This window comes from Parus major, chromosome 1 (genome assembly GCF_001522545.3).
Source record: "Parus major isolate Abel chromosome 1, Parus_major1.1, whole genome shotgun sequence".
Lineage (NCBI taxonomy): Eukaryota > Metazoa > Chordata > Aves > Passeriformes > Paridae > Parus > Parus major.
The window spans coordinates 26,950,615-26,978,585 of record NC_031768.1 but is presented as its reverse complement, the minus strand read 5'-3'; the positions used below and the strand labels follow the sequence as shown (position 1 = coordinate 26,978,585).

The 27,971-nt window shown below is 37.5% G+C and overlaps 1 protein-coding gene across 1 annotated transcript; it reads left to right on the top strand.

Annotated features, from left to right (window-relative positions):
* Window positions 1-23,647, top strand: SLC5A7 (solute carrier family 5 member 7). Its single transcript, XM_033513202.1, has 8 exons — window positions 1-344; window positions 7,011-7,124; window positions 9,612-9,767; window positions 12,404-12,552; window positions 16,173-16,316; window positions 18,099-18,252; window positions 19,439-19,656; window positions 20,446-23,647. The coding sequence occupies exons 1-8, from the start codon at window positions 167-169 to the stop codon at window positions 21,067-21,069; spliced, it is 1,737 nt and encodes a 578-aa protein (XP_033369093.1). The 5' UTR covers window positions 1-166; the 3' UTR covers window positions 21,070-23,647.
* Window positions 23,648-27,971: the final 4,324 nt, after the last annotated feature.

Here is a 27,971-nt window from a genome sequence, read left to right as displayed (position 1 = left end):
TTCTCATTTCATAAATTCACCAGAATAGTCTCTTTAATAACCATATTTGTACAGGGTCTTTGTACACTGATTCTAACAAGCAGGCGTGTTAAAAGCAGATCTATTATTGCATTCTTTCCAGAGGTCTTAATGAAATAGTAATAAAAGAAACAGCTGGGACTTCAACATGGCTTTCCATGTGGAGGGACTGGTGGCCATAGTTGTCTTCTACCTGGCAATCCTGGCAGTAGGGATATGGGCTGCTTGGAAAACCAAGAACACCGGCAGTGAAGGAGATCGCAGCGAAGCTATTATAGTCGGTGGAAGAGACATTGGTTTACTGGTTGGTGGATTTACAATGACAGGTATGTAAAAAAACACTTTTTCATTTCCTAGCCAGCGTATAACTTGTCAGTTTTCCACCTGAATAAATTTCAGTCTGTGTGTTGAGTAATGCAAAGTGGGGAAAATATATATGCTTTATATATGTGCTTTTTATCCAGTTTTTTAATGAACAGCCAAATGAGTAATCTGTATAAAAACAACAAGTATTTGTAAATCTTACAGGAAGAATATATTTTCATTAGCTTTCATATATTTTTATTCCATATTCACCCGTAGATCAGATAGGTTTGGGACAAAAATATGGAATTAATACAGATTAATTAGAAAGTTTTAAAATAATTGTTATTGTTTTTAAAACCATCCATATTTGTGTGTTATTCTTGGGTTTGTTTAATCTGAGTAAAACAAAGTTTATAGGGAAAATGATGGGTAGGAAGGGGAGGGTGTACAACATAAATTAACTTTCTAAAAGAAAATTGGCACAAGTCTAAACTTGTAATTGTACAGATTTCAGCAAAATTATTTTGTGGATTATTTTAGCTTCTTTTTCAGCAGTTGGACAAAATAATGCATTACTCTCAATAGTAGTATCAGTAAGAAAAGGCTGGGTGAAGGAGGAGTTCTTCACTGATTTTGTAAACAGTGCTCTCTAACTCCCAGAGCCAGTCAAACCAGCCTGGCTAAATAAGATATTCATAATACTGTCTAAAATCTCAAAACTTATATTATGGTATTGGAACAAAAATGCATTATAGGAAGAGTGAATACACCCACCATTATATTAAGGTAAATTAATTTTTAGGCATGTTTATTTGTTGTTGTTCTTAATTTAATCTTAATCCTATTCAGGCAAAGCCCTTTCAATTGTCAAATTGAATTTATCTGACTATATTTTTTTTTTTTGCTGTTTTGCCCTATTCTGCTTTCACAATTATCTAATCGGGAAGAGAGAGGTAAAACTTGGGCCAGAACACTGCATTCTTTTTTTGAGATAAATTCACATTCTTTTGCAGGGGCATTTTGCTCATTCAAAGACTGAATATTTAAATACTGAGTAAAGAATGTTTGTAAAAGTCAATAAAGTTTGAATAGAGTCAGATGTTCTACTTTTTGCACTATGCTGTAATTTACTGTACCATGCATCCATCAGCTACTGGTGCATAAGGCATGATGAGCTCATAGAAAGAGCTGGTTAGACTGCTTTCTACTGAATGAAATGTTTTCAGGAGCACTGAAAACAGAATATTTTGCAGAAATATTGGTTGCCACAAAATGATAAACATTAAATCAGGGGAGTTGAGATAAAAAAGGCATTTCCCACAGAAGTGACTATGACTAATGGCTTTGCATGTAGAAGATACCAATTCTGGTCTCCTTAATCCAATTTTGCATGAATATTTTGTGTAACAGCTGAAGCACAGATGAGACCTGAACTGGGATATCCTATATCTCAGGCACATTCTGTAGCCTCCACAATTCACAACCACACACGTTCATCCTGTATTGTGCAAGCTCCAGAGATGGCACAATATCTCATCTTTGCAGTAGAGTATCAGAGTGATCCCAAAACCTTTGGGTATCTAAAGCTGTCATGGAATTTGTACTGTCAGGGCTTACACTCTCTCTCCCCTGTGCCTTCCTTAAATCTGGCAATTAAAGCTTGATATGGTGACTAACCTACACTTGTAGTCGTAGCAAACCACCTCTGGCGCATAAAACAAGGTCTGGGCACAAACCTGCTGAGCCAGGGGTTAGTCCGAGTTTCGTCTCAGTTAGGGTGTTTGGGTCACTCGGTTTCTAAAGTCATAACAAAATTATGAAAGTAAGCTGATGAAAATCCACAATAATTTTTACAGCTTGATAATATTTGCAAAATGGGCACATCGTTCAAGGACATACTCGCTTTTTTAAAAATGGTCAATGCTGATTTTTCACCTCACAACCATGACTATTCCAACATCATCTTTATGTTTTTCAGGTTTAATTTTCTAAATATAAACTAGAAAGCAAAGCCTACCCCACAAAAGGAAAACAAGAATTGTTTTAAAGGTCTCCAGAAAGGATACTTTTTGTATGTACATGAAGCACTGTGGGTTATGAGATAGGGCCTTATTCTCTCTTTTTTGCCTGAGACAAACTCTGCAATGTTCCACAGGTATTGGCTATGAAAGTGGTAGAAGTTTCTAGGGTTATTTAGTGGAGAGGATGACAGCACTTATCTTAAAAATTTAAAATAAAATTCAGAACATAAGCATCAAAGTCAAGATTCCAGAGTAATTATAGCTGATTTTCTAAATAACATAGAAAAATCTTAAAGCACTACCTATGAATAACAGTTGTGGATATTTTTGGATATTTGTGGATATATGCTATGATCCTGAAGAAGAAAAAGCTGTATCAACCGGCTACTGAAATGCTGAGCACAAAGCCTGTTGACAGTTGAGTGTGTCTGCAAGTAAGATAATAGAAAGAGTGAAAAGGTTGAATTGTGGATGGATCACAGCAGCTCATGTTAAAATGAAATTACACTGTACCAGAGTAGACACATATAATCTTTGTGTAATTTTTACATAATTATAGATAAAATGTTTCATTAAATACTAGCCTTCCTTATTTTTGTGAATGAATTTTTTTAAGAAGTTATATCTGCAACAAAATTGAATCTAATTTGATTTTGGTGATTGAGTTTAAACCTCGAAGGAAGTAGCTGATATTACATAACTAAATGCTTACAAACATGACCCACAGGTAATAATCTATTGATGTAATTTTTGCATTTTAGTTAGATAGAGCTATGTACCCTCCCACATGAAAAAGGAATATTACACAGTTCTATTTTATTCTAAACCTTGGATCAGAATTTTCATTTTACAGAACTTGATGAGTTTATTAAATAATTTGAATGGTCAGACAAAGAATTGTTCCTGAAGAAGTGCCAAAAGATTTGGTTTCCTTGTATATATCAATATATATCAAGAACTCAGAGATCAACTTCTGTGTCTCATGGGAACTAGAAGAAAAATTGCACTCCTTACCCTCAGTATTTGTCTGATATTTTTTTAAAGTGCATGTTTTAAATGGATGTTGGTATTTGCTGCATTTTTTTGTTCTTCAGATGGCAGGCAAAGAGAAGATTAAAATAGATTACCACATGAATGTTTCCATAGATTATTAAATATTGTATTCCTTTTGGCTGATTTAGGTAAAAACAAAAAGAATTTCACCAAAAATAATGGTATTAAACTAACTTTAAATTGTGGCTTAGCAAATGAGGATCAGAAAATTAATATCTAAAGTTGAAATCCCATCCTGTCTTATCCCTTTATTTCATTTCTATTGTATTTACCTGTGTCAGTGTACGTGCTCACTAGCCATTCACCCCCTTAGAAAAAGACATTTAACACCTTCCCGGAGCTCTGTGGTCCTTGACAGATGTTCCAGAACAGTCATGTGAACAGAAAAATTGATTAGCAGCAATTTTTCAAGCCCTAATCCAGAAATCAAGGAATAAAATTAAAAATAAAGGCTAAATCCTTCATGCCGCCTTACACAGCAATATCTGTCTGCAGGGCAGACAGTGGAGGGTAATGACCTCCACAACATCACACAGAAGGGAATTGACTTGATCTCCTCCAGAGGAAAATGAGGGAGCTAGGCATGGCATCCAAGTGCCCCTTGGAGAACATCTGACACCTCTGTGGCAGCCACTGGCAAATCAATGCAGCAACTGGAAGCCCTCTTCACCACAGCTGCAGCAATGCATATACGGACACAAATATGTGTGTCCTTGACTATGGAATATCATTCCCACCTGTAACCAAGTATATAATTCATGCTTATGCATTTTCTGGGGAAAGAGACAAATAAGATTCCCTTTCTAAATATTTACCTTTTGATATTGTATACAGGTGTTTATTCCATGTTGAGACACAATAGGCAACAGACATCCCAGGTAGTCACAGATTTTTCAGTAGAGAATGGTGTCTCTCAGGGGTCCTTACAGGGACCAGTACTGTTCAACAGCTTTGTTGGGGCTGTGGACAATGGGGTTGAGGGCACTCTGAACAAAGTTGCAGATAACACCAAGATGGGTGCTGTGGTTGATACTCTAGAGGGAAAGGATCCCATACAGAAGTACCTGGCCCAGTGTAAGAAGCCAAGTGTAGAATCCTCCAGCTGAATCAGGCCAAACCCAAACATGGATACTCAATGTCCTTTTTAAAGTGAGAGGCCCAGAACTGGACACAGTACTAGAGGTGCCAATACAAAGGGATGATGTTTTTCCTGGACCTGCTGTCTGCACTATTGCTGATGCAGGCCAGGTGCCATGGGCCTTCTTGGCCACCTGGGCACACCTTGGCTCATGTTCAGCTGCTGTTGACCAGCATCCCCAGGTGCTTTTGTGCTGGACCGTTTTCCAGACATTGTGTCTCAAGTCTGTAGCACTGCCTGGGGTTGTTATGAACAAAGTCTAAGACTCAGCAATTGATCTTGTTGAACCTCATGCACTTGACCTCAGCCTACCTCTCCAGTCTGTCCATATATTGCACTCCTGCAGATCAACCCTGACCCAACTTGGTGTTATCTGCAAATTTGCTAATGGTAGATTTAATCCCCTCATCCAGATAATCAGCAAAGATGTTAAACAAGACTAGGCCCAGCACTGACCTCTGGGAGACACTGAGAGAACTGGGGTTGTTGGCCTGGAGAGAAGAAAGATCCATGCAGACCTGATAGCAGCCTTACAGTACCTAAAGGGGGCTTATGGAAAAGATGGAGATCAGGGCATGTAGTGATAGGATGAGGCACAGAGCTAGGGAACTGAAGGGTAGATTTAGATTATCTATTAAGAGGAAATTCTTTACTGTGAGGAAAACACTGGAACAGGAACTGGAACACTGGAACAGGCTGCCCAGAGAAGTTGCGGATGCCCCATCCCTGGAAGTGTTTAAACAAATTTGAGAGGGCTTTGAGCAATCTCATCTAGTGAGTGGCATCCATGCCCATCACAGAGAGGTTAGAAATAGAAGATTTTTAAGGTCACTTTTAATCCAGACAATTCTATTATTCCGGAACTCTGGCAAACAAAGTATCATACTCCCCTCTATCTTAATTCATACTGTCAAGAGTCACAAAATCCCAAACGTTTGACAACTTGGTCTTCTCATTAAAAACCAGCCTTAACCCATCTTCACCATGTGGTCCCATATCCCACCCCCTATCTCTGTGATACACAATGGCTGTTGATAACCAAAACTCTAGTTGTCACAGGTCTCCTTGGGTCACTTCTTCTGTTGCAGTCTTTCTCTGCATGCACACCCCTCATCAAAGTCCATTATACCATTTCCAGCAACAGAATGGTTCTTTCCTGTGCTTCCAATTGCTGAAACGGGGACAATTGTAATTCTCTGGTTGCTGGAGATCTTTGATTCCAAAGCCACAGCGCAATTCAGCCACATAACCTCTAGTAGTACTTGAGAGATATCACAGTCAAGCAGAAAAGAGTGGTTATTCAGCTCTTAATGAAATTTCTTAGGGAATTTTATTACATTTTCTTAATTTGTTTTTCTCTCCAATTGTTTGTCTTAAAGACAAAATCGAGTTTGCTTGTATGATGGTGGATGATGGGAAAATTCTGAGGAATGTTTAAGGAAAACACATTTTGAAATATTGTGACTTTTTACACAGAAACCCTAACTACTCTTATATTGAAAAGTAAAGGCTTTTGATACAAGCCAAAACATTACAAAAATCTAAGACTTGTAATAGTCTGTCTGCCCTTGTTCAAACTGCAAACTTAGATTTATAAGACTTACTCATTATACAATAGAGATAAAAAAAAATTTTGCATGTAATCTGCAAACAGGAAGAGATAAGCTTTATTACTTGATTAGTTACAAATTATTTTTGCAGATGTAGTCACAATACATTTCTGTGTTGGAGTTATTGTCTCACATATACTGTTGATCCCAAATTCTCAAATGTAGAAATTTCCCTTAAAGGCAAAGAATCAACTTATTAAGTGTCAGAGGGTGGTATATTAAAAATAGTGCTTTTTGGAGAGAGAGAGATAAAATCAGATTGGAGATAACAGATTGGGCTATTGGAAATAGCACATAGCTGTTATGGAATATGGCTCAAGGAAGCACAAAAAAAATGAATCAAAGTTTAGAACTTACATAGCAACACAAAAAGCAACACTATATAGAAATATTTTGAGAAATCAGAGTTTATAAATATGCTTCATGTAGAAACAATTTAAAATTTAACAAGGTTTAAAAGGTGTTTTTTTTCATTAAGGTCCTGGTAAATAATGTATTCATAAAAAGTTTGCTTAATTTAAATGTTCTTTTTCAGAGTCCCCCTTATACCTCTTCTTTATTTGTACTAACACAAACAAAATAGTAATGCTAAATAATGGGGGACTCAGCCCTCACATCTTCACTGACTGTACAGAGACTTAGACACTTTGATGATTACCTCAGTCCATTTGATTTCTTTTTTTGTATGCTTAGGCTGTAAATTCAAATTAGGGCTGCCTTTAATAAAAGAATGCCATTCCTGGCAGTTGTATTGTTCATGTAGTAAAAAATAATATATCATACATAATGACAACTTTATTATACAATATGTAAGATTTTCTTTCTTTGTGGGCATTAAAGACTTTTCCATCTTTTCCTTTTCAGCCACATGGGTTGGAGGAGGCTACATCAATGGGACAGCAGAAGCTGTGTATGTCCCTGACTATGGTCTAGCTTGGGCTCAGGCCCCAATTGGATATTCCCTTAGCCTGATTTTAGGTAAGCAATGACTAAAACTAGTATTCCCTCTTTTTAAAAAGTTCTGATATCCAGTCAATTCTTTGAAATAAAAAAAACCTGGGGTCTGATAAAAGGTTGCCGAGGTAAATTGGATCCCTTAGGCTAGTGCGTTTGGTTATTGAAAAAAAAAAAAACCAAAACAGAAAATCTCTATAAATAGTTTGATATCTCAAGTCTCCTAAACTCTTTGTCAGTACCTGTTTGATTATTCCAACTATATTCTGCTGGTAGAGGGTAGGGAGGTATGTTTAAATTATCAATGCCAAGTTTTATATATTCATGTTTTCTTTAATTGCCTATATATCAGGAACATGACCCAGGTACCCAGGTATCAGTTCACCTATAAATCTTGGAATTAGACAAATATCCTTTTGGGTTAGGAAAGTGCTTACACTTTATGGATCTCCATCAAGAATCTAGGTAACTTTTCTAATTTTGTGTAGGAAGTATGTAGTACACAGTACATAGCACATTAGCCTGGAAACTGTCTCCTTAAAACTGGAACATGCAGCCCCTTAAAAGCAGTACGGTGCTCTAAATCACGTGTCAGAATGCAAATGCAGAATCCTGATATATGCAGGGTCAGAGTGTAAAATACAGACAGTATTGTAAGTTTTAATGCTGCAATAATAATGATGCAACTCTTTAAAAAGCATGTTGTTACAGAAAGAAGATACAGTGTTTTTCATATTTCCTTAACATGACTGATGTACTCACCTTTCTAATATTACTTAACCTCTCAGTCTATTCTGAGTCTATTCTCGGGGTCCTCCTACCTAATCTGTCCTGCTGTTTCCTTTGGTTGCTTATCCAGATCCTCTTTCACATTTTATTTCCTATACAACTTGTTTTCCTTCCTCTTTCTTTTTTTCCCCTTGAAAATGCTTTCCAATGGTCTGTCCTAGTTATCCTCCCTTCCCAGGCAGAAACTTTCCCCACTGCAGATGTTCCTCTCTGCCATTTGCAGGCCAGCTCCAGCTCTGGCAGTGGTTGCAGACAGAGGAAAGAATTTCTGTAGGCATGATCTGTACATGAAGGTTTGAGGGGAGGAATTCTTTATTCTTCTTTAAACAAATAGTTAATAAAAATTATAAATAAAAGGCAGGGAAAAATATTACTGCTTCAGACAGGAAGTATTTAAGATTGATGTCATCTCCTTGTTTGTTCTCCATACATTTTTTTCCTTATTTTTTTAAGCAATTTAGCTTTAAAGGTTAGAATACTTCCTATTTCCCTTGACAGCTGTTTGAACATTCTAATAGATTATGTTTTTTTTTCTTTAATTATCTTTCGCAATGATGGCATAACAAGTAGAACAGGAAAAGGATCCATTACCAAACCAAGAATCACAAAGTAAAAAAAAAAGCTGATGGGTTTCTGCACCTACCTGCCTAAACACAGCATTCTTATAAGCATTTTGGGATGACAGTGTGTGACTGAGTACCTTCTGCTCAGGGAACTTGATGAAATGAAGAAATATGAGTTATAAAAAGCAATACAAAGAAATTTGGAAAGTCTTCTGCACAACACAATGAAGAAATTACATATCTTGTCACGAGGAACCTAATTAAGGGCTGCCAAATGCCATACAGTACGTCTTATTGGGAATTGACAGGGTTTCCAGTTCATTATTATACTTTATACAGCAGTTTAACTGTGGTAGGAGTCTACTTGGTTATAGCCATGTGCAGATCTCAACTACACAAGTTTCCCTACATGGGCTCCTTCAGCTTTCCTGAGATAGGTCCTTCTTTTTTCCCAAGACAGAAAGAATTTGAGGAGGGGAAGCTTTTGCACATTTATGTAGATATCCAGCCCATATACCAGCCAGGCAGAGCAGAATTGTGATATGTCAAAATTCCTGAACATACAAAAGTGAAATAACTGTATGACAAATATTCATGGAATATGACACCAGCAGAACTCAGAAGACATCCGACCTATCCTGCAGGTGTAGTAAGGTTGTTTCTAAAAAAACATAATAAATCTGAATTGTCCTGAAAGATTTGCTTAGTGTGCACTAAAACACATGTGAAATTCTATTTCTGATTCAGGAGTCTCAGACAGTTTTATTTTTAGGACTATGTGAAACTTCATGCTGGATTCTGGTCTAAGAATCAACAGGATTAGGTCGAAAAGCCATTCCCTTAGGCTAATCCAAAATAAGACAAAACTCTGACAGCATCCATAATGGGAGATTACATAAACTGAGCCAGAAAAAAATAAGAAAAAGCCTCTTTTTAAATTATTGGACTATAGATATTAATGGAGTGCATGTGTTTAAATAGTTCTGTAGATGTATGTAAGAGTTTCCAGAGGATATTTTAACTATACTTTTTACTTACAAACAAACAAACAGTGTTGGTGACATTTTTGTACCCTTAACTGACAATGAATGTTTTATCCCTTAATGGTAATGCATTTCTAAACTGCAGATGGTGTCTTAATGCTGCTTTTTCTTTGTAGGTGGTCTTTTTTTTGCAAAACCCATGCGATCCAAAGGCTATGTGACAATGCTGGACCCTTTTCAGCAGCTTTATGGAAAAAGGATGGGAGGACTACTGTTTATTCCAGCTTTAATGGGAGAAATGTTTTGGGCTGCTGCCATCTTCTCTGCCTTAGGTAAGGAATAAGCAGTATAAAAATTTATTGCAGGTAGAAATTATTAAGAATATCAGAAATGCATTAAAATTCTGGCTCCAAATGGTAACTATTTAAGTCTAATAATTCAGACTGTGACATTTCTAAGACCCATGCTAACTAGCAAATAAATCCAATAATGCTACCCCTTTATTATTTTGATAAGGGAAAGACATGCAAAGTATCTATTCATTTTCACGTACCTTAAAGCTGATCCTCTTCAAAAAGCATGAAAGCATTTAGGAACAAATTTCTGTTAATAGTGAGGGTGACATAAGTGATTGCAAGTGCCCCTTTTGTGTTAAATCTGACCCAGCTTTTCTTTTACATCTCTGGGATGAGAGAAGTCGGTCAAAATTTCTCTTAATGATATGTAACAGCATTTCCAATGCATCTAAACAAACCAATCCTTTGCACATAGGAGGTCTACATATACAGAACATTCCATAACACAAATAATAGAAGTAAACCAGATGCTGATAATAAATTGAAGAATTATTCAATTCTAAATGGATTTATTCCTGAAAAAATGAAGAAAATGCTTAGGAGTCAAGGAACGATTTGGAGAATTAGTGAAACTATGACTCAATAGAAAATCACTCAACTTCTCATCCAGTCCTGAAAAAAAATCAGCTTCCAGGGTTTTTAATTATATTTCAGGCCTGAATTTAGCAACCCCTTTAAGAACAGAGAAAGCCCTTGAGTTGAAGCACCAGTAATTGACTTTTACCAGCTAATCATACTAATAATGCACATGCATGTGGTAATGCCTTCTAGCATAAGCTATTTTAAACAAAAATAAACTTTGAAGGTACTCTCCAACTGAGCTCTGATGAACTGTAAAGCAATGGGGAGCTTGTTTACCACAATTTCATCACTAAATCCTTAAAAGACTAAGAAAAAATGCATGCTGAGGTGATAGGAGTTGAATAACTTGAAGAACACTCAGAATATTTGGAATATTTTTGATTAAGGACAAGCCATTCTCTTTTATTTCAACACAAGTGGTCTGAATACCTTTCTAGATTTATATAACAGCTGACGGTTAGAGACAGTTAAAGACTGTCTCAATGAGTATAAGTATCATTGAAGATTTTGATTTTAACTATTCTGTGAATAATCTAGTTCCGTTTCCACACCTATCCTCACTGATGAATGTTTAATCCCAGTACTTTTCACTACTTGCTCTTCATCACAGCTTCTTGCTTGGCAGGGTTGTAGATGGGAAACACTGGCCTTAAAGCTGTGGAAAAGCTCTGAGCTTGTAATTCTTAAGTACATGAACTTTGAAGGCTCACTGTGCAGCAAAACCACATCTGTCAGCTCCCAGAAGCTCTTATATATCACTCATCTTGTTGTCTTCTAAGGCCAAAACTCTTCCAAATATGTGCTCCATAATATCCATCTACAATAACTGCAAGCACTAAAAGTTGTTGCAAGATGTTTCATTTAAATCATTCTAATTAGAAGGAGAGGAATTTTTTTAACCCAGTCTTAAAACTTTGCAATCACTTGAAATAGCTAATATATTTAAGGGAAATGTAAAACCATCCTGATAGCTGCTGGAGGAGCAGTGCAGGAGGCCACAAGCTGATCAGGAGGTTTCTTGAGTGCACTGGCAACAACTTCCTGACCCAAATGATCAGGGAGCTGATGTAGGGAGGTGCTCTGTTGAACCTGGCACCTAGACACAAGGAAGAACAACTCAGAGATATAAAGGCAGATTTGGCTGCAATGTTCATGAGATGATGGAGTTTGTGGTCCTAAGAGGGGGGAACAAGGCAAACAAACCACCACTGCAAACACAGACTTCAGAGGAGTGGAGCTGGGCCTTTCCAACATTCTGCTTAGAAGAACCCTGTGGGAGACTGTCCTGGAGTCCAGAAGAACTGGTTGATATTCAGGGATCACCTCCTCCATGCTCAAGAACAGTTCATCCTAACAAAAGGGAAAATGTGGACTGCTGTTGAATGGGATGGGGCACCTCGTGGCAAAAGATGTGGAAAAGGCTGAAGGTATTCAGTTCCTCTTCTGTTTCATTCTTTGCTGGTAAGACCAGTTTTTAGGAATCACAGGACTCTGAGAAGCCTGGGAAAGTCCAGTGCAAGGAAGATTTGGGAAGAGAACCAAGTGAGGAAACTGTAAAATACGCTGGACAGACACAGTTTCATGGGACTTGAGGGGATGCATCCTGCAAGTGCAGTGTCAGCTGGCTTGTAGCATTGCAGGAACACTCTCAGTATCCTTCTGAAGACTGTGGCAACCAGGGCTGTGCATAGCTGGTTTTCCCAGACAGAAGACAAGAGAGTGAAGTGAACAGAACAGACCTTGAGCAACTTCCAGTCATGAAGTGCTGTTGGGACTCTTCTCTCCTCCATTTCCTAAGAACCTGCAAAATGACAGATGCTAAACTTAGACCAACAGGAGCATCTCTTTTCCCATTTCCTTCAAAGGTGGATAAAGGGTGTGCAGAATATAGAGGGGGGGGATTATTAGTGCTAATTAATTACTAAGTGTCAGACCAGAACTGATAATACGCAACTTAACAAAGGTGGGCCGTCCCATCAGACGTGCTGTGAGATACACACTAACACACAGTGCTTTGGTTTTCCCCTTAGGTGCGACTATAAGTGTGATCATTGACATTAATGTCAATATTTCAGTCATTATTTCTGCCCTGATTGCCACTATGTACACACTTGTGGGCGGGCTTTATTCTGTGGCCTACACCGACGTAGTTCAGCTCTTCTGTATCTTCCTGGGACTGGTAAGTTTGGACTTTTTTGCCCTGTTTTGTCAAGGATTTTGCCCTGAACAGCTAGAAGGGTCAAGTGTGTTCTGGGGTGTACCAGGCACAGCATTGCTAACTGGTCAGACTCACAGAGTGCTGACTTTTAAAAAGAGTCTGCATTTGCATCAGTGTACAGCCCGTACTTTGGAAATAGTGCTGTCCAAGAGGCCTGATTCTTTTTGGCTTTTTTCCAGCCAGTCTGGCAGTCCAACCACTCTTGCAATTTTCCTCTTGAGTATGTATCTAATTCAGAATAGGACTGGTGCTGACTCTTTCCCTGTCTGTCTGTAGGACTGTGGCTTGGGTACTGGAAGGAAGCATCAGACGCAGGAAGCTGTTGGTAAAATAGTCTAGAAATACTGTCACTGCACCTGCAGAGTTCATACTCTACTGCTTCTCTTTTCTGTGGTTGTCACCTACACAGCTTAGTTAACCTCCTGTTTACTTAGTTAACCTTCTTGGTTTTTCTCTCATTTGCCTCCACCACCCTTGGAGACCACAATACATGAAATCTCACCAGATGTCTTGCCTGTTTTAGTGTGGTGAATATCCCTCATCAGCTATTAATGATATGCTAGTGGGTAGCCTTTTATTTACTGCTGTTCTTTAAGCCCCACACTGAAAAACATCAGTGTGACAGGGTCCAGATCACAAGGGTACAATTGAAGAAACTGCTGGCTTTGGCAGCAAACAAATTTTATTTACAGTAATAGACAGGTGTGCATAGTCACAGGTGTGCAGAAAACTGCAATATGCTAAAATAAATGGAGTGGCTCAAGATGAAGGAACCAAAGGGCACCTTGGGGGCCTGGTGTTCTTTCTCTGCTTTCAACAGAGTTCTTGTGCAGCTCTAAGGAAATTGCTTCAGCCAGTGCTTATACAGGTGGTCATTAACCAGCTGTGTGTGTGTACTTATGTTGTGGCATCTTACTGTGAGGACTATGGCCTTTAAGTGATTTAATGGAAATGGTGCTAAATAGCCTGAAAAAGCAAACCCAGGTTCCAACTGGCCACCTCAAATGTAAAGCTATTCCAGACCTTCTTCCCTCATATCTTTGCTCTTCATCTGAATGATGGGAAAAATACTATCTCTTTCGTTAACATTAAGTGTTAATATTTGTGAAACATTGAGTTTCTACAGATGGCATGTATTACAGAAATTCCCAAAACTGGAGGTAGATCAAAGTACAGAAATTGTCTTCCATTGTGATCAAATCATGGACCACTAGAGAGCTTGATCCCATGGGAATAACATTAAAATCAGCATGAACCCGATGGGGGGATGGGAAGTCAATGAAGGTTGTACAGAAGTCTTCTATATTATTAGATCTATAGCTCGATACTGTTTTGCTTAATTCAGGTTGGGCTCTTTACATAATTTCCCATTTGAACAGCCGTAATGTAATGCTGAAGAACCCATATTCATGAACTCAAGAGTGTGATCAGTGAAGCTGAAGAGTCGGTATCTAAATGTTCATGCTCTAGGGAGGCAGGTTTAGATGAGATGTGACAGTCTCACAGTAGATGTCATAGCAGAGGATGGCACAGGTTCAGTTATGCCAGCAACTTCACCAGGCTCTGGAGCAGTTTTTACTCCTACTGTCACAGAGCTTTGCTGCTTCTTCCTCTAATGTCTGGTTTCTCTCCTGTTCTTACCCAAGACAAAAGGCTTGTTGTAATCACCCCTGTTCCTCCTTTCAGCCACAGCTTTTCCCTTAGGCTTTCATAACCTCTACCCCAGTCACTCCATGTCCATCTTTTTCTCTTTACAGTCTTATGTAGTGTCTCTCTTTCCTTCCTCACCTTTCTGCACCCACACCTACAATTGTCATCTTGTCATATTTATCTTGCCTGGTGAGACTTTCCCTGAGCGTGTATCCCAACTATTATCTTTTCATCTCATCTGTATTATTAATTCCCCATTCTAAACTCTGTATTTTCCCAAATAATTCCCAGGAATAGTTCAGGGCTGTCATTTTTTGCAGGAAAAGGAGTCTAAATATATAGATGTGTATGCAGATATATAATTATACATACATACATATTTATGTGTGTGTCTGTAAATGATGACATCCCAGTAAACTGCAGGGCCAAAGAAAGTGTCTTGATCTGGTTTATTTACTAATGAAAAGGTAATCCTTGAGACCACAAAGAGCTAGGTTACTGTGAGGAGCTGGATTATTTTACAAAACCTCGTAATGTGTTTGCAGTACTATACCAATGAAACCTTGGGCTGTGGCATGCAGACTCCAGACAGACTTTTAGACATTTACCTTACTGAAAATCTCAGCAGAGTATGGCCAAACTACATCTGTTCTGAAGTTCATCACTTGGATGTTTGACATTTGAGATTCAGAAACAAGAATAAAAAAAAAAGTCTGTTTGACATCCTTGTTCCCCCTGAATTTCTCAGGAAAGAGAGTATTAATATCCTTTAATTTTGACAATATGCTTATTTTCCCTCAAAATATCTTGAAGACAGTTGAAAAATTTTGGTGCTCTTTCAAAAAAAAGCTCAGGCAGCGATTGAAATGGAAATCTTTCTGCCCAACTGCTTAAATTGGTAAAGTTTAACTGAGGTGAGAATCTTATGGTACAGGACAAACTGCCTGAATAACAGGCAGTGCTACAAAATATTCTTCACATACTATTGTAATAATTGTGCAACAAAATAGAGAAAGATATTTGACTTTCCCCTCCCTGCTCCTGTCGCCCCTGTACACTTAACTCTGGTCAGTTGAGATTGTGGCAATCTGTGTGGTTTTGGATATCACTGGATCCTTAAGGATGCTGTGCTTGTGATGATCTAGTCCATAAAGTGCAAAGCCTGGTTTTCACCTTGGTCGAAGCTGCTGAGTTTCTCCTCCACAGAAAGTCAGTGACTTACACAATTGCAAAATGATTTTGCAAGTAAACGCACATAAAGTCAGTCGACTAAGGAATTGGGGCTTCTGGCAGAAACCATCACTGGCAAGACTTTTTTGATTTAGATAAGAAACAAAGAGACTGAAAATGGTCAAGAGATCCCTAGAACGCATCTTTCAGAAAAGTGCTGTAACACTGGGCTAATATTAGTTCTAGAGGAAGAGAGATGAGGCTGCACCAACAGCAATCCTGTCTTTTCATAGTCTTCCAAGACTTAGTTTAGTATTGAATTGAAAACAAATTTGCAAGCCTTCTGATGTGATGTCTCATGCCTGTATGCTGCCATGTCCTGATGCTATTAAATGAAAATTTGTAAGTAAATATTTCTCTACTGTGTGGTCCGGGAAAGAGTTTAAACAATATATGAGGAGGTTAGGTAAAATAAAACAAAGTTCTATAAATGTGTCTTTGCTGCTGATTTTGCAGTTTCTATTGATTAATTCTCTGCACAAACTCTCCAGAACACATGTGAGCTATCCACTACCAAGCCCTCTGGATTTCAGAGATGTCCCATCTGCACAAAATCTGACTTCTTGCAAGTCATCTTGATAATTTGGTATTCAATCTGTAGCAAGCAAGAATAAGAAGACTAGATGAGTCTGAATATTAAAATTTTACAGATTTAGAATATCTTCTTTGCACCTGAGCACATTGTTTCTCTTTGGTTTCAGTGGATCAGTGTCCCCTTTGCCATGTCCCATCCTGCAGTAACAGACATTGGGCTCACGGCTGTGCACCAGGTGTACCAAGCACCTTGGCTTGGATCTGTCAACTCACTTGACATTTACACATGGTTGGATAATTTCTTTTTACTGGTAAGTAGTGATCTGTATGAAGGAGTGAAGCATTTAAGCACTATGTTATTGTGACAGGTGAAAATAATAAAGTCTAGTTAAGAGTTTCTATCAAACTGAGAAGTTTTACCCTCTTGACTCCTGCTTGATATTTCTGCACATTTGAATGATTTCAGGGAGATATCAGCCAGCATTGCCAGGAATGCAATTTAAATATCATCAGGCTGAAAGAGCTGACATGTTAAAATTAAATAAAAGTGTGCAGCTAATGGTTAACTGATGTCATTGTTGGCAGAGGAATTCATATATTGCAGAAGGCAATAAATACATTATACAAATGATAAAATATGCCTTAGGTATAGGTGAAGAAACAGCTGTGCAGAGATGGATGGCAGAAATTCATACATGCACACATGCCAGAATGAACCAAAGTCTTTCATTATTTAATGCCTATATATTACACGTGGTATCAGTGGTTATTAAGTACTTTCCATTAGAGGATGTAGAAACACATGCTAACATTTTCCATTCTCAGTGGCCCTGTGCAAATTTACACTGGTTTTATTATCATGTACTTTGGGATTACATTTTCTGGGTTTTTTTAAAATCTTCTCAGCCAAAAATCTTCAGGGTTCTTTTATAAATAGTCTATTAAAGCATTTTATTTTATTCAGCATTCTCTCAGAAATCTGAAATATGACATTAGCTCAAGTGGCTGTATTCTCTCCTGTAAGCCCGAAGGTTTCATTTCTGCTGTTGACCAAAGAAAAGTTCTAATATTGCCAAATTATGACATATTTTCTTTTTCATCTTGTCTGTTTCATTATTGCTCAAGAAATTTACACCTTCTTGGAAAGCTTTGATAAAGGAACGTTATTATCAAGGCAGCAAAGAAAAACAGTCATAAATAGCAAGTCAAAACCAGACTTGTCTGTGAAACTAATTTAGTCCCTATGTGTGCATGAAGCTATATGAAACACCTGAATACACACTTTGTGGTCCAAATGCCTCCTGCCTCATTTAGTGTATAGAACTAGGTTATGAAATTTGCTTGGTTTTTTTTTCATGCTGTTACTTGCTTACTTAGTGGAGACAATTCAAATCCTGCTCTCAAGACACAATTGTTAGCACTCTAGTTTTCAACCTTTGGTAATACTCTTTTGTGTCATATTTTGCAGAAATAATTTTAAATCAAATCAGGATATTCAGTTACATATCTGAATAAAAGAGGAGGGTTTTCACCATAAAACAAAACTTTTCTTTTTTTGGTTTTGTCTTCCATTTCTATTGGTATTGTATTTGCTGAAGGCAGTGGGAGAATAATTTTTCAGATTACAGAATAATCAATGTATGCAGAATGTCTCGCTTTCTGCAAAAGACTACATGAATTCACAAAGGAAGATAAAAACTTGCTTTGACATCATGTCAGAGTCTAATTTTAGTGGAGGAGGAGTACTGGAGGAAAAATTCTTCAAATATGAAATATGAAAATAGTGCTTTTCATAAAGCTTTATCAAGCAAAGTGTTGATGCTAATCGTATAAAATCATATAAAAAAAATAACATCTAAAAGAATGGCATTTATGTGGACTGACACAGGTTTGACATTGCTTGTGAGAATGAAAGCTGCAATTATTACTGGCTGGCTGATATTATAAATGAAATTATTCACTATTAATTATGATAAATTATAAAGTAACAATATGGCTTTCAGCATTCAAGTGATCCTTGTACATGTTCTCTATATGGTGATAGTAAAACAATTCAGCTACCCCCCAGCCACAGCATGCTGTTGTGTTTGCAGACATTAGGAGGAATTCCATGGCAAGCATATTTCCAGAGAGTTCTTTCCTCATCTTCTGCCACATATGCTCAAGTTCTGTCATTCCTGGCTGCTTTTGGCTGTCTCGTGATGGCTATTCCTGCAGTGCTGATTGGTGCAATCGGAGCATCTACAGGTAAATTATTAAAAATCAGTAGTACAATAAATGTAAAATGAATGGTGCAATAAATGAGTGAAAATAAATCTTGTGTTAGATATAGGTGACATATAGGTTAGATAGCCAGGTGGCATCATTTTTCAACTCATGACTCCTTCAACAGTAGACTACACAGAAAAATAATGTTATAGAATATTACTCCCAAAGGAAATTGTTCCTACTGCATTGGATGAAATTAAATAATTTTGTACATTCTAGATATCTACAGACACAATACTTCTATTCAATGTTTGTATTAGATTCTGGTACTTTTATTTGGTTGTACCAGTAATAAGGGGAATGGGAGCTGTTATTTAGTCTGGAGAAAAAGAGACTGAAGGAAGACATTTTGCTCTCTACAACTACCTGAAAGAAGGCTGTAGCAAGGTACATCTCTCACATAACAAGGAACAGGACAAGAGGAAGTGGTCCCAAGTTGCAGCAGGGGAGGTTTAGAATGGATACAGGAAAAATGTGTTCACCAAAAGGTTTGTCAAGCACTGGAACAGTCTGCCCATGGAAGTGGTCGATTCACCATCCTTGGAGCTATTTAAAATATATGTAGATGTGGCTCTTGAGGATGTGGTTTATTGGTGGGCTTGGTGGTGCTGGGCTGATGGCTCAACTCAATTATCTTAAAGGTGTTTCCCAACCTAAATGATTCTGTAATTTTTCAGAAATTTCTTACTTTGACCAATATATCCTTGCCAAAGTTTTTTTGTCATAGTGAGAGAGATCCCCTTCACAGTGACTGTGTAGCTAAACTGTTAAAAATATTCTGTTAGAAATGTTTACATTGCTTTGAGCCCTGTCTGTAATCCAGAAGAGTAGTTAAACACATCACAAAAAACCATGGATCCCAGACTTATTTTATTGAATAAAACTACATTTATGAGCAATTTAATGTTTATTTTAGAGACACGGAAAAATGCTGAGCAGAATTAAATCTGCCTAACAGAAACTAGTGTGACACTGCCTCTCTGACATGCCATCGGTCTGGCTCCGGTAAAAGCTTGTTCACTGAATGCACATGAAAATGTGGTACTATCGGTAGCTTGCTGTGCATGAAGTCAAGAGGTGATATGACTGCTAATGTTATTTATTTTATTATTTTTTATTAAATATTTATTATTTTTATTATTACATCCTTGTGTCCATATTACAGCTTGGAACCAGACTGAATACGGTGTGCCGGACCCCAAGAGCAAAAAAGAAGCAGATATGATTTTACCCATCGTGCTGCAGTACCTTTGCCCAGTCTATATCTCGTTCTTTGGCCTCGGTGCCGTATCTGCTGCTGTGATGTCCTCAGCTGACTCCTCAATTTTATCAGCAAGTTCTATGTTTGCTCGGAACATTTACCAGCTTTCCTTTCGGCAAAATGTGAGACAATTTTTTAGTTTTTACTTCTAAAGAAAATTTTAGGTGAGACCTGAACTAGGTGATACATAGACTACAAATTCATAATAAAACACCTCTGTCATGTTCTTGCCTATAACTAGAAAAATAATTTCATTACTAACAGTATTTTTAAAAAACTGAAAATCATAAAAATAATTCTGGTTGTGATTGATAACAGAAGTAAAAAAGCTGGCTTGGGGAGGGCAGCTGTCAAGAGTTCTCATGGAACTGCAGTTTATCCAAATAGATAATTACCGTTCCTACAAGTGTAGGTTCTACTTAAATTCTTCACAAAATGAGACATTTTTCTAATGTTTCATTTATTGAGAATTTTTTGGTAACAGAATGGTCTAATGAGTTGGAGTTTTTCTTAGAAAACAGAAAATAAGAAATTATGATGCTGACAGGTTTTTTCTATTTGACACGTATTGTGATTCTATTTAAAAGTTATTTCTTACACTGCTGTTTTTATTCTTTGACTCATCATCAAGCTTTTTGCTACATTCAAAGAGTAATGGTTTTGGGAATGGCAACCATAACCCTTTTTTCTCTGAGCTTGAGATTGAAATAGAGATATTAGTTTTCAATTATTATTGAATGAATCATGCAAAGCTTTCTTTTACAATTCAGTATTTTATATTGACTGTAATTATATTGACTGTGATTTATATTGGCTTATATACAGTCAGTATTATATTTTGACTGTACATAAGTGTAGGCATACATGTAGGGACATGAAAAAACCACCTAACACCGCCCTTTCTTTTGTAGGCTTCAGACAGGGAAATTGTGTGGGTCATGAGAATCACTGTTCTTCTGTTTGGAGCATCAGCAACAGCAATGGCACTGCTGGCTTCGTCAGTGTACGGCCTCTGGTACCTCAGCTCTGACCTGGTTTATATCATCATATTCCCCCAGCTCCTGTGTGTGTTATTTATTAAAGGAACCAATACCTACGGTGCCATTGCAGGATACCTGTTTGGCCTCGTCCTCAGAATAACCGGAGGAGAACCGTACCTCTACCTTCAGCCCTTGATCTTCTACCCTGGCTGGTATCAAGATGATAACAATCTCTATATCCAGCGATTCCCATTTAAAACACTGGCAATGCTCTCCTCCTTCTTTACTAATGTCACAGTCTCCTACTTAGCCAAATACTTATTTGAGAGTGGGACTTTGCCACCAAAGCTGGACTTTCTTGATGCTGTTGTTGCCAGATACAGTAGAGAACACATGGACAAAGCAACTCTTGTAAAAAGCGACAATATTGTATTAAATGAACTTGCGCCTGTGAATCCACGACACAGTCTAACTTTGAGCTCAACTTTCACAAACAAGGAAGCCTTCAACTACGTTGATTCAAGTCCAGAACTGTCCAACACTGAAGATAATTAAAAAATCTTGTAGCCACAGGCAAAACAATGAGAAGCAGGATATTCTACAAAGAATAGTAAGAAGTGTTTTATGAGAAGAAAAGCAAGAATTGGGAATAAATGCCACTGCACATTCTTTAAGTTGTATCTAGGAGCAGGAGCATCCTATGGGAAGAACTCTTTTTCTGCTATTATCTAATATGTTGGATTAGATCACAGAGTGTTTACTAAAGTATGCACTCAATCCCATTCCTTTTATCCAGAGCTATACACTGTACAATTAAAAAAATATTAAAAATTTAAAATATATGTAGAAAAAAATGTGTAACAGTTCTTAGCTAGGATATCATATGAAGAGATTATAATACAGTAAGTCTGAAATATTATCACTCAGCATTTTATTGGCATTAACTGAAAATATATTGCCACAGCTATAAGTGATTTATTACTAAAGAGTTAGTTGCTTGAGCAAAGACAGATAGACAACTTCCCTGGGGTTTTGGTCTGCTAATTTTTTTCCTTATAAAGAAATTTAAGTAATACAATCTAGTATTTTATTATTTGTGTGATACAGCAAAATGTACAAAGAGTAATAAATTTCTCATAGGAGTGCTAAACATGATATATTAATTTTTAAAAGTTAAAATTAAATCACCAGTTTAAAATTATGTTATACCTGATGTGAGACAACCTTAAGCAAAACATTTTAATATAGATGTTCTCTTTCTTCTTCTGTGGTTAGTGACTGTCACCAAAATTATTAGAGCAATAACTGGAGTTGAAATTCAGCTTGTGAAAAATGGCTCTTATAGAAAAACTCATAAACTAAATAGAACTTTTCAGTGTTGGGAGAAGAAGCCTTATCCTGACTTATCATCAAAATGAACACAAGCAAAGCAGTCTGACACCAAGCTACTTCACCAGTGAAATAAATATTGAAAAGTAAAGAGAATCAAGAAGGCTTGAAAAGAGAGATGTGAGGGTTCTCCTTGCAGAAAAATCCCAATTTTCACTTACTAAAAAAGCTATTCCTAAAGGTGCCAAAAAGTCTTTTGGCTTGGTCATGCTGGAATTACTCTGGAAAATCCAGGTTTTCCATAGAAAATAACATTTCCTCAAAAATGTCTCAAAAAAAACCCAAACAGGCTTGCTGGACATCTTTCCACATCTCTAAGTGTTTGCCTCTGAAAGCAGCTTGGAGAGGAGCTGAAAGGAATGCTGAACCCACAAACATGGTGAGAGGCACCGTGGTGTCTGGACTCCTTCCCTGACCGCTGTCCTCCTGGCCGTCACACTGAGCCTGCAGAGCAGCAGCAGTGGCCAGGTGCAGACAAGACTTCGCTCACAAGTGGAAATGCTGGCCAGAAGCAGCAAAGAGGGGAGATGAGGCCTCTGCTGACTTTGCCCAGGCCAGCAGGAACATGCGATGTCGTTTCTACTTGCCCACGGCCAAGATGATTGTGTCTGTCCCCATTGGTATGTGCCTTTCTCAGTGCAAGCTCTAGTACCTATATTTCTCTACAATTATGAGTTATGCTCCAATAATTCTTTTTAAAATCTGTGAATGACGCAAAATGTTCATTTGAAATCCAGATATCCTCCTGTTGCTGGTCACCAGTGAAATTTCTTTTTTTGGCACTCGCAGCACGAGGAGTTATACTGGAGGATAGGAGATGTAAGAATAGGTTTTGCTGCTAAAGGAAGAAGCCATCAACTTGTGCATTCAACATTGACATAAGCTTTCACATGGTTGAATCCTTAGATATGTTTTGCTCCTTTTGTGGAGTCTTAACAGCAGATATATATATATATATTTAATATGTAGAGAAAATTAATTTCAGAGATGTTGATTTTTATTTTTTTTTTCCTTACACTGCATTTAAAAATAACAGTGCAACTCAGTTCAGAATACTCATTGTGATCTGCAGTACTACTGTGCTTACTAATATGGAGTGTGCTCTGTGTGGAGGGAATCAAAGCCAGGATCTGCACTAAAAACTCAGAAAAGCTGTTATAGAAAAGAAATGAAAAATTGCTGCGAGGTGAGTGAATAGGTCATCAATGAAATTCAGGGTGCTGAGTATCACGAACGAAACACGAGCCCAGCAGTATTAATTCCCCCATGAACCACAGAAGAGAGATGAGGAAATAGACTTCAGAGAGGAAAGAAGGGAGGAACAGAGCCACTGCCGAGTTATTCTCCATTTTCAGCCCAAATCCACTAGTCTGAATCTTTTCTTATAGGGAAATATCAAGTCACTGTTTTACCTGCTTACATAGCCAATGCCTTATGCTGTTGTTCCAAATTAAGTTAGAGGATCCCATTTTACAGTCACCTGTAGGCCTTCCTAAAAACTTTTCTCTTACCTCAGTTTTGTCCAGGAGTTGCTAGAATTTCACTATGAGATACTGCATAGTGACCAGATGTTTTGAATACAGCAACATTTCTATATTACTTATTTCAAAATGCCAGCTGTGGGAAAATAAGAAAAAGAGAAGGGGATTGAGCTGGAATAATTTAAGAAATTTTGATTGAAGCATAAAAATATTTTTCTTCAATCTATTTAATTGTTTCCATAAAAATGTGAATGGTTTTAAAATGCTCAAAAAAAAAAAGGTAGGTGAGAAAAAGAAGTGTTAGTCCAAAAATTTCAAACCAGATGCTTTCAACACTATCAGAATATTTTACACTTTCTATCCTATAGATCTTTTTTTAAATTATGTGATTTTATGTGGTTTTCCTGCTTAGAAGGACTACAAAAGCCAAACCAAACAGCCCCATGCAAAGACTGTTTACAGGTTTTACTGCCTTAGCTCAGATGTCCTACCATTAAATTTGTACAGAGCCATTCATGTAACCAAAGGCTATATCTGTGATTGATAGCTGTGGGGAAAAAAACAAACAAAAAACCAAAACAATCAAACAAAAACTATGTTACTTCCACAGGCAAAATGCCAACAGGATGTGATTCTTTAAGCAGATTTTATTTTCAGAGGAATTATCAGTCTTTCTCCCCTTTTGCAATTTGTGGACAGTAGTACTGTGCAGTAAATTGGATTTATAATCAGTGAAGCAAACAGCTCATTTTCAGACACTGAGGTTATTGTTTCTAAGCCTAGAATTTTAAGATAAAATATTAGAGATGCAGTCATATATTTTACTTTCATATTCTTAACATTTGTGAATAACATTTATTTGACAGGTTTTTTTTTACCTCCTTTGCATGAGATGTGTTCATAAAATCAAGGTTGATAACATAGCTGACATGTCAAAAAAGTTATTTCATCTCTACTTGTCCAAATGGGATGGTAAACATGTTATAAGCAAACCATACTTTTGTGAACCTGAACTGAATGTAAACTTTGAGTGGATCAAATAAAGTCAGATTTAGTCTTTTATTTTCATATAGTACAAGAATTTAGGATTTCAAATAGAAGTATCATAGGAGAAAACTGTGATTCATTTTTCCTTCTGCCCTTCAAGTGTATTGGTAAAGTTCCACGTGCAGTTAGTAAGTTATTGTAAGTCTGCTATTAATCAGGGCAGTATTTGTGGATGTAGTTTAAAAAAAAAAAAGTATATTTTTGTCTGTGTCAGAAATGTTCTATTAAGACTATACTTAACAAAGCAGATAGGAAGCATAATATAGATATATATGTTTTAACTTCATTTGTATTGTATTCAATAGCGTCCATGCATTTCAGGAAAATACTGTCTGGTTTTGGGTCTGTTTTGTCCATCTATTAAAAATAAAGATGTTTATTTTATTATCACTCAGCATCACCTGAAGTTCTGTCCCACAAGCATAGCCCCACAAATATGAGGTGGTCCTGGCAAAATGGGGTCTGGTCCTCACCCAGGCAATCAGCACAGTCACAATGGCTACAGCCCTACACCAAAACCTGGCTTCAGTGCTGGAAACAGAGCTCTCATTTCAGTAATCTCCTCCTTGTCCTCACAGTCACAAAGAAGAGAAGACCCTGAGCTCCAGGATAATCTGCATCCAGTGGGATTCCCTCCTGCAGACCCCTTGCCAAGGACATTCCTTTGGGGGTTCCACACTGGGAGAGGGGCTGTGAGTTTGACAAGGAGCACAAAACACACTATGGGAGCAGGAACTCCCACACCTAGGAGACTGCAGCTGTGATCCGCTCCTGTGTGAATCCACTGGAGAAAGGGTCTGATAGCTTTTCCCTTTGTAGAGGGACATGAAATCATCCTGGGCATTGAATATGCTATAAATATAATTATTTAGAAATACAAAAATTTGTGGATTGAAAATTAAATCTGTGCTTTTATACTCCTATTAAGAGCTTGATCATCTCAGGAAAGATACAAATGGGTGGCTTTCCAAATGCTAATGGTATTGCCAAATAACGGCACATGCCAAATATACAGAGTATTTATCCCCCAAATGCTTTGAAAAAGTACATGCACAATACTATCCACTCAGGGAGGGGGAAAATAAGGTACACTGAATTGTTTTGCAGGGCACTGAGGTGTTCCCTTATGGAATAAGCACAGTGTGAGGTTTTCAAAGAGTGTCAGATAATGTAGACATTTCCCTGAGGCCGTAACGCTCTGGTCTCTTTTGCAATTTGTAGTTTAATTCCCACTTCTTTGAAACACTGAAGCATGCTTTAAGACGAGACCCCTGATAGCCTGTAATTTGTAACTCAGAAAAAAAGCAAGTCCGTAATCCTACAGATTCAAAAAAAGAAGAAAAAGCCTTAAGTACCGTTGTGCCGATGGTTGCAGTGGAAACATTAATTAATGGTTTTGCCACACTGCATGATACATAAAATGCCATGTTCTGGCCAGCTCTGGCCAAAAACAAAGCAAAACCCTGCCTAGGAAACTCTGCTTAGGGACTTTGGGGCTTTTAACCTTCAGGAGCCGTTCCCAGAAAAGGCATAGTTCCCAGGGGTGAGTTTGCACCTGACTGTCTGGAGCACTGACCTTCAGCAACCAAGACTAGAAAAACAGATAAAGAAAAACATCCATCTAGGTTTCAGGAGAGAGACATATTCTATGTGAAAAACTGGTGTTCATAAATAAAAAGTAAAGTGAATGTAAATGAAGATGTAGTCAGATATAAGGCTATGCTAGAGAAAATAGTAGTGGAGAGCAGAGGAAAAAAAACATATTTCTGTGAATTAAAGAATTGATCAGGTTGGCTATATTCAATTGATTTAGGAAACACTGTGAGGTCAAAAGGAAACAATGAAGTTGTTTGTGGACTAATGCAGGAAATGTGGGTAATGAGATGGAAGAACTAGAGCTGCAAGCAAGATGTGGAAACCTCTCATGCAGAGTAGAGGAATGACGATAGAATGGCTCTCAAGATGGAAAAGGATTTGAAAAGGCCGTTTTCTGTGGTTCTATAGGCCTAAAGAATTTAACATGAATAAAATACACATTACTATTTTTAGTGAAAGAAATCCTACTTCAAAATGTAACCATGTACCATCCTGTAAACATTTGAAATATGACAGAAACTGGGAAAGAAAGACACTTGCACTGCCCAAAAATTAGCAGGTTTAGTTATATGTGTAACAGATTTCTGTCACAAGCACAGAAAAACAGTGCTGGTATTTAAACTTTGTACTTAGCGCAAAAACACATCATTGAAAAATACCTGGTGGTAGAAAATCACTTTGTATTGAAAGGTAAGAGTGATAAGATTGTCTTTATATACAAAGATCAATGAGAGGAATATTTAAAATGGAAATACACTAATTAAGAGACAATGTATTAGAAAGATATTAATTAAAAGACATATGAGTATACAATACTATAGAGTAGATTTGCAATGGGAATTAGAAATAAATTCCTTATCATATGATTGAATTTCTTAAATAATTGGGATATTGTGGACGAAAAGCAAAAGTAAGGGGCTAAAAAATGAGCTAAAATAGGTAGTGTGGATGAAACAGGAATGATGGCCAGGTCCTGCATGTCACAGACCTACATCTCATGTTCCATCATCCTGGTCCTAATGTGCATCATTCTAGGAGTCTAAGCACACTTGAAGTAAGCTTTAGTGGCATCCTTCAATGTATGATGGCACTGAGCCACTTGTTCATTCTTCCAAGTAAGAGTTTTCCGTGATTATGACTGAAGCACTAAAATTCACTTACTTCTTTCAAAATGGGAGAGGTCATTTTTCTTGCCAAGCTAATGAATTTCATTTCAAGCAAAAGGAATTGAATATATCCTGCCAATTTGCTAATGGAATATAATTATTATCTATGTATTAATAACAGAGATTAGAATGCTGAACTGCACTTTGTGTTATTCAGCAGTTCACATCCATCAAAATATTGGACACAATTTCCAAAAAGACTGAAAAGTAAAGATACTTCCAAAACATACATGTCACTAAGGGCATGCCAGTCAAGGCATGGGGCAGCTCCAATTATCTGGCTTCCTGTGGTTTAGATAAAACACAGATGATCTTTGATCAGTGCTATTTTGTCAATAGTATCAATTTTTTCGTTACGCCACCAACCACTGCAGAGCCATGAGTGTGTAAGGCTTGTCCTCCTGTGAGGCTGGGCAGGAGCATGGTCATGGTGAAAGGAATGAAGAGGTGCCTGCTGCCCACCAGCCTCTAGGTCTTGTTGCTGTCTCTCCATCCATTGGTAACTTGCGCTGTTCTGGTCTACCGTCAAGCATAGTGAGTATGTCCTCAGCATCACATGAGTTGTGAGGGTATGAACTTGCATATAGCCTACTAACAGTCAGTCAACAATGGGAGAGAGCCATCTTGGAAAACCACATCATCCCACAGAATCACACAAAAAATATATCATCAGTGAAGTTCTGCTCAGTTTGATTGTTTTGCTGAGAAGCTCCACTTTGCTTGTGGAACTGCCCAACATAACACGCAGTTGCTCCTTCAACAATGTTAAAGTTTCCTT

What these genes read in the sequence shown, in the direction of transcription:
- SLC5A7 (XM_033513202.1), top strand. Translation starts at nt 167, where the DNA reads ATGGCTTTCCATGTGGAGGGACTGGTGGCCATAGTTGTCTTCTACCTG. An exon ending in TGGATAATTTCTTTTTACTG is followed by an intron (nt 16,317 to 18,098) that starts GTAAGTAGTGAT and finishes TTGTGTTTGCAG; the next exon opens with ACATTAGGAGGAATTCCATG. An exon ending in AGCTTTCCTTTCGGCAAAAT is followed by an intron (nt 19,657 to 20,445) that starts GTGAGACAATTT and finishes TTTCTTTTGTAG; the next exon opens with GCTTCAGACAGGGAAATTGT.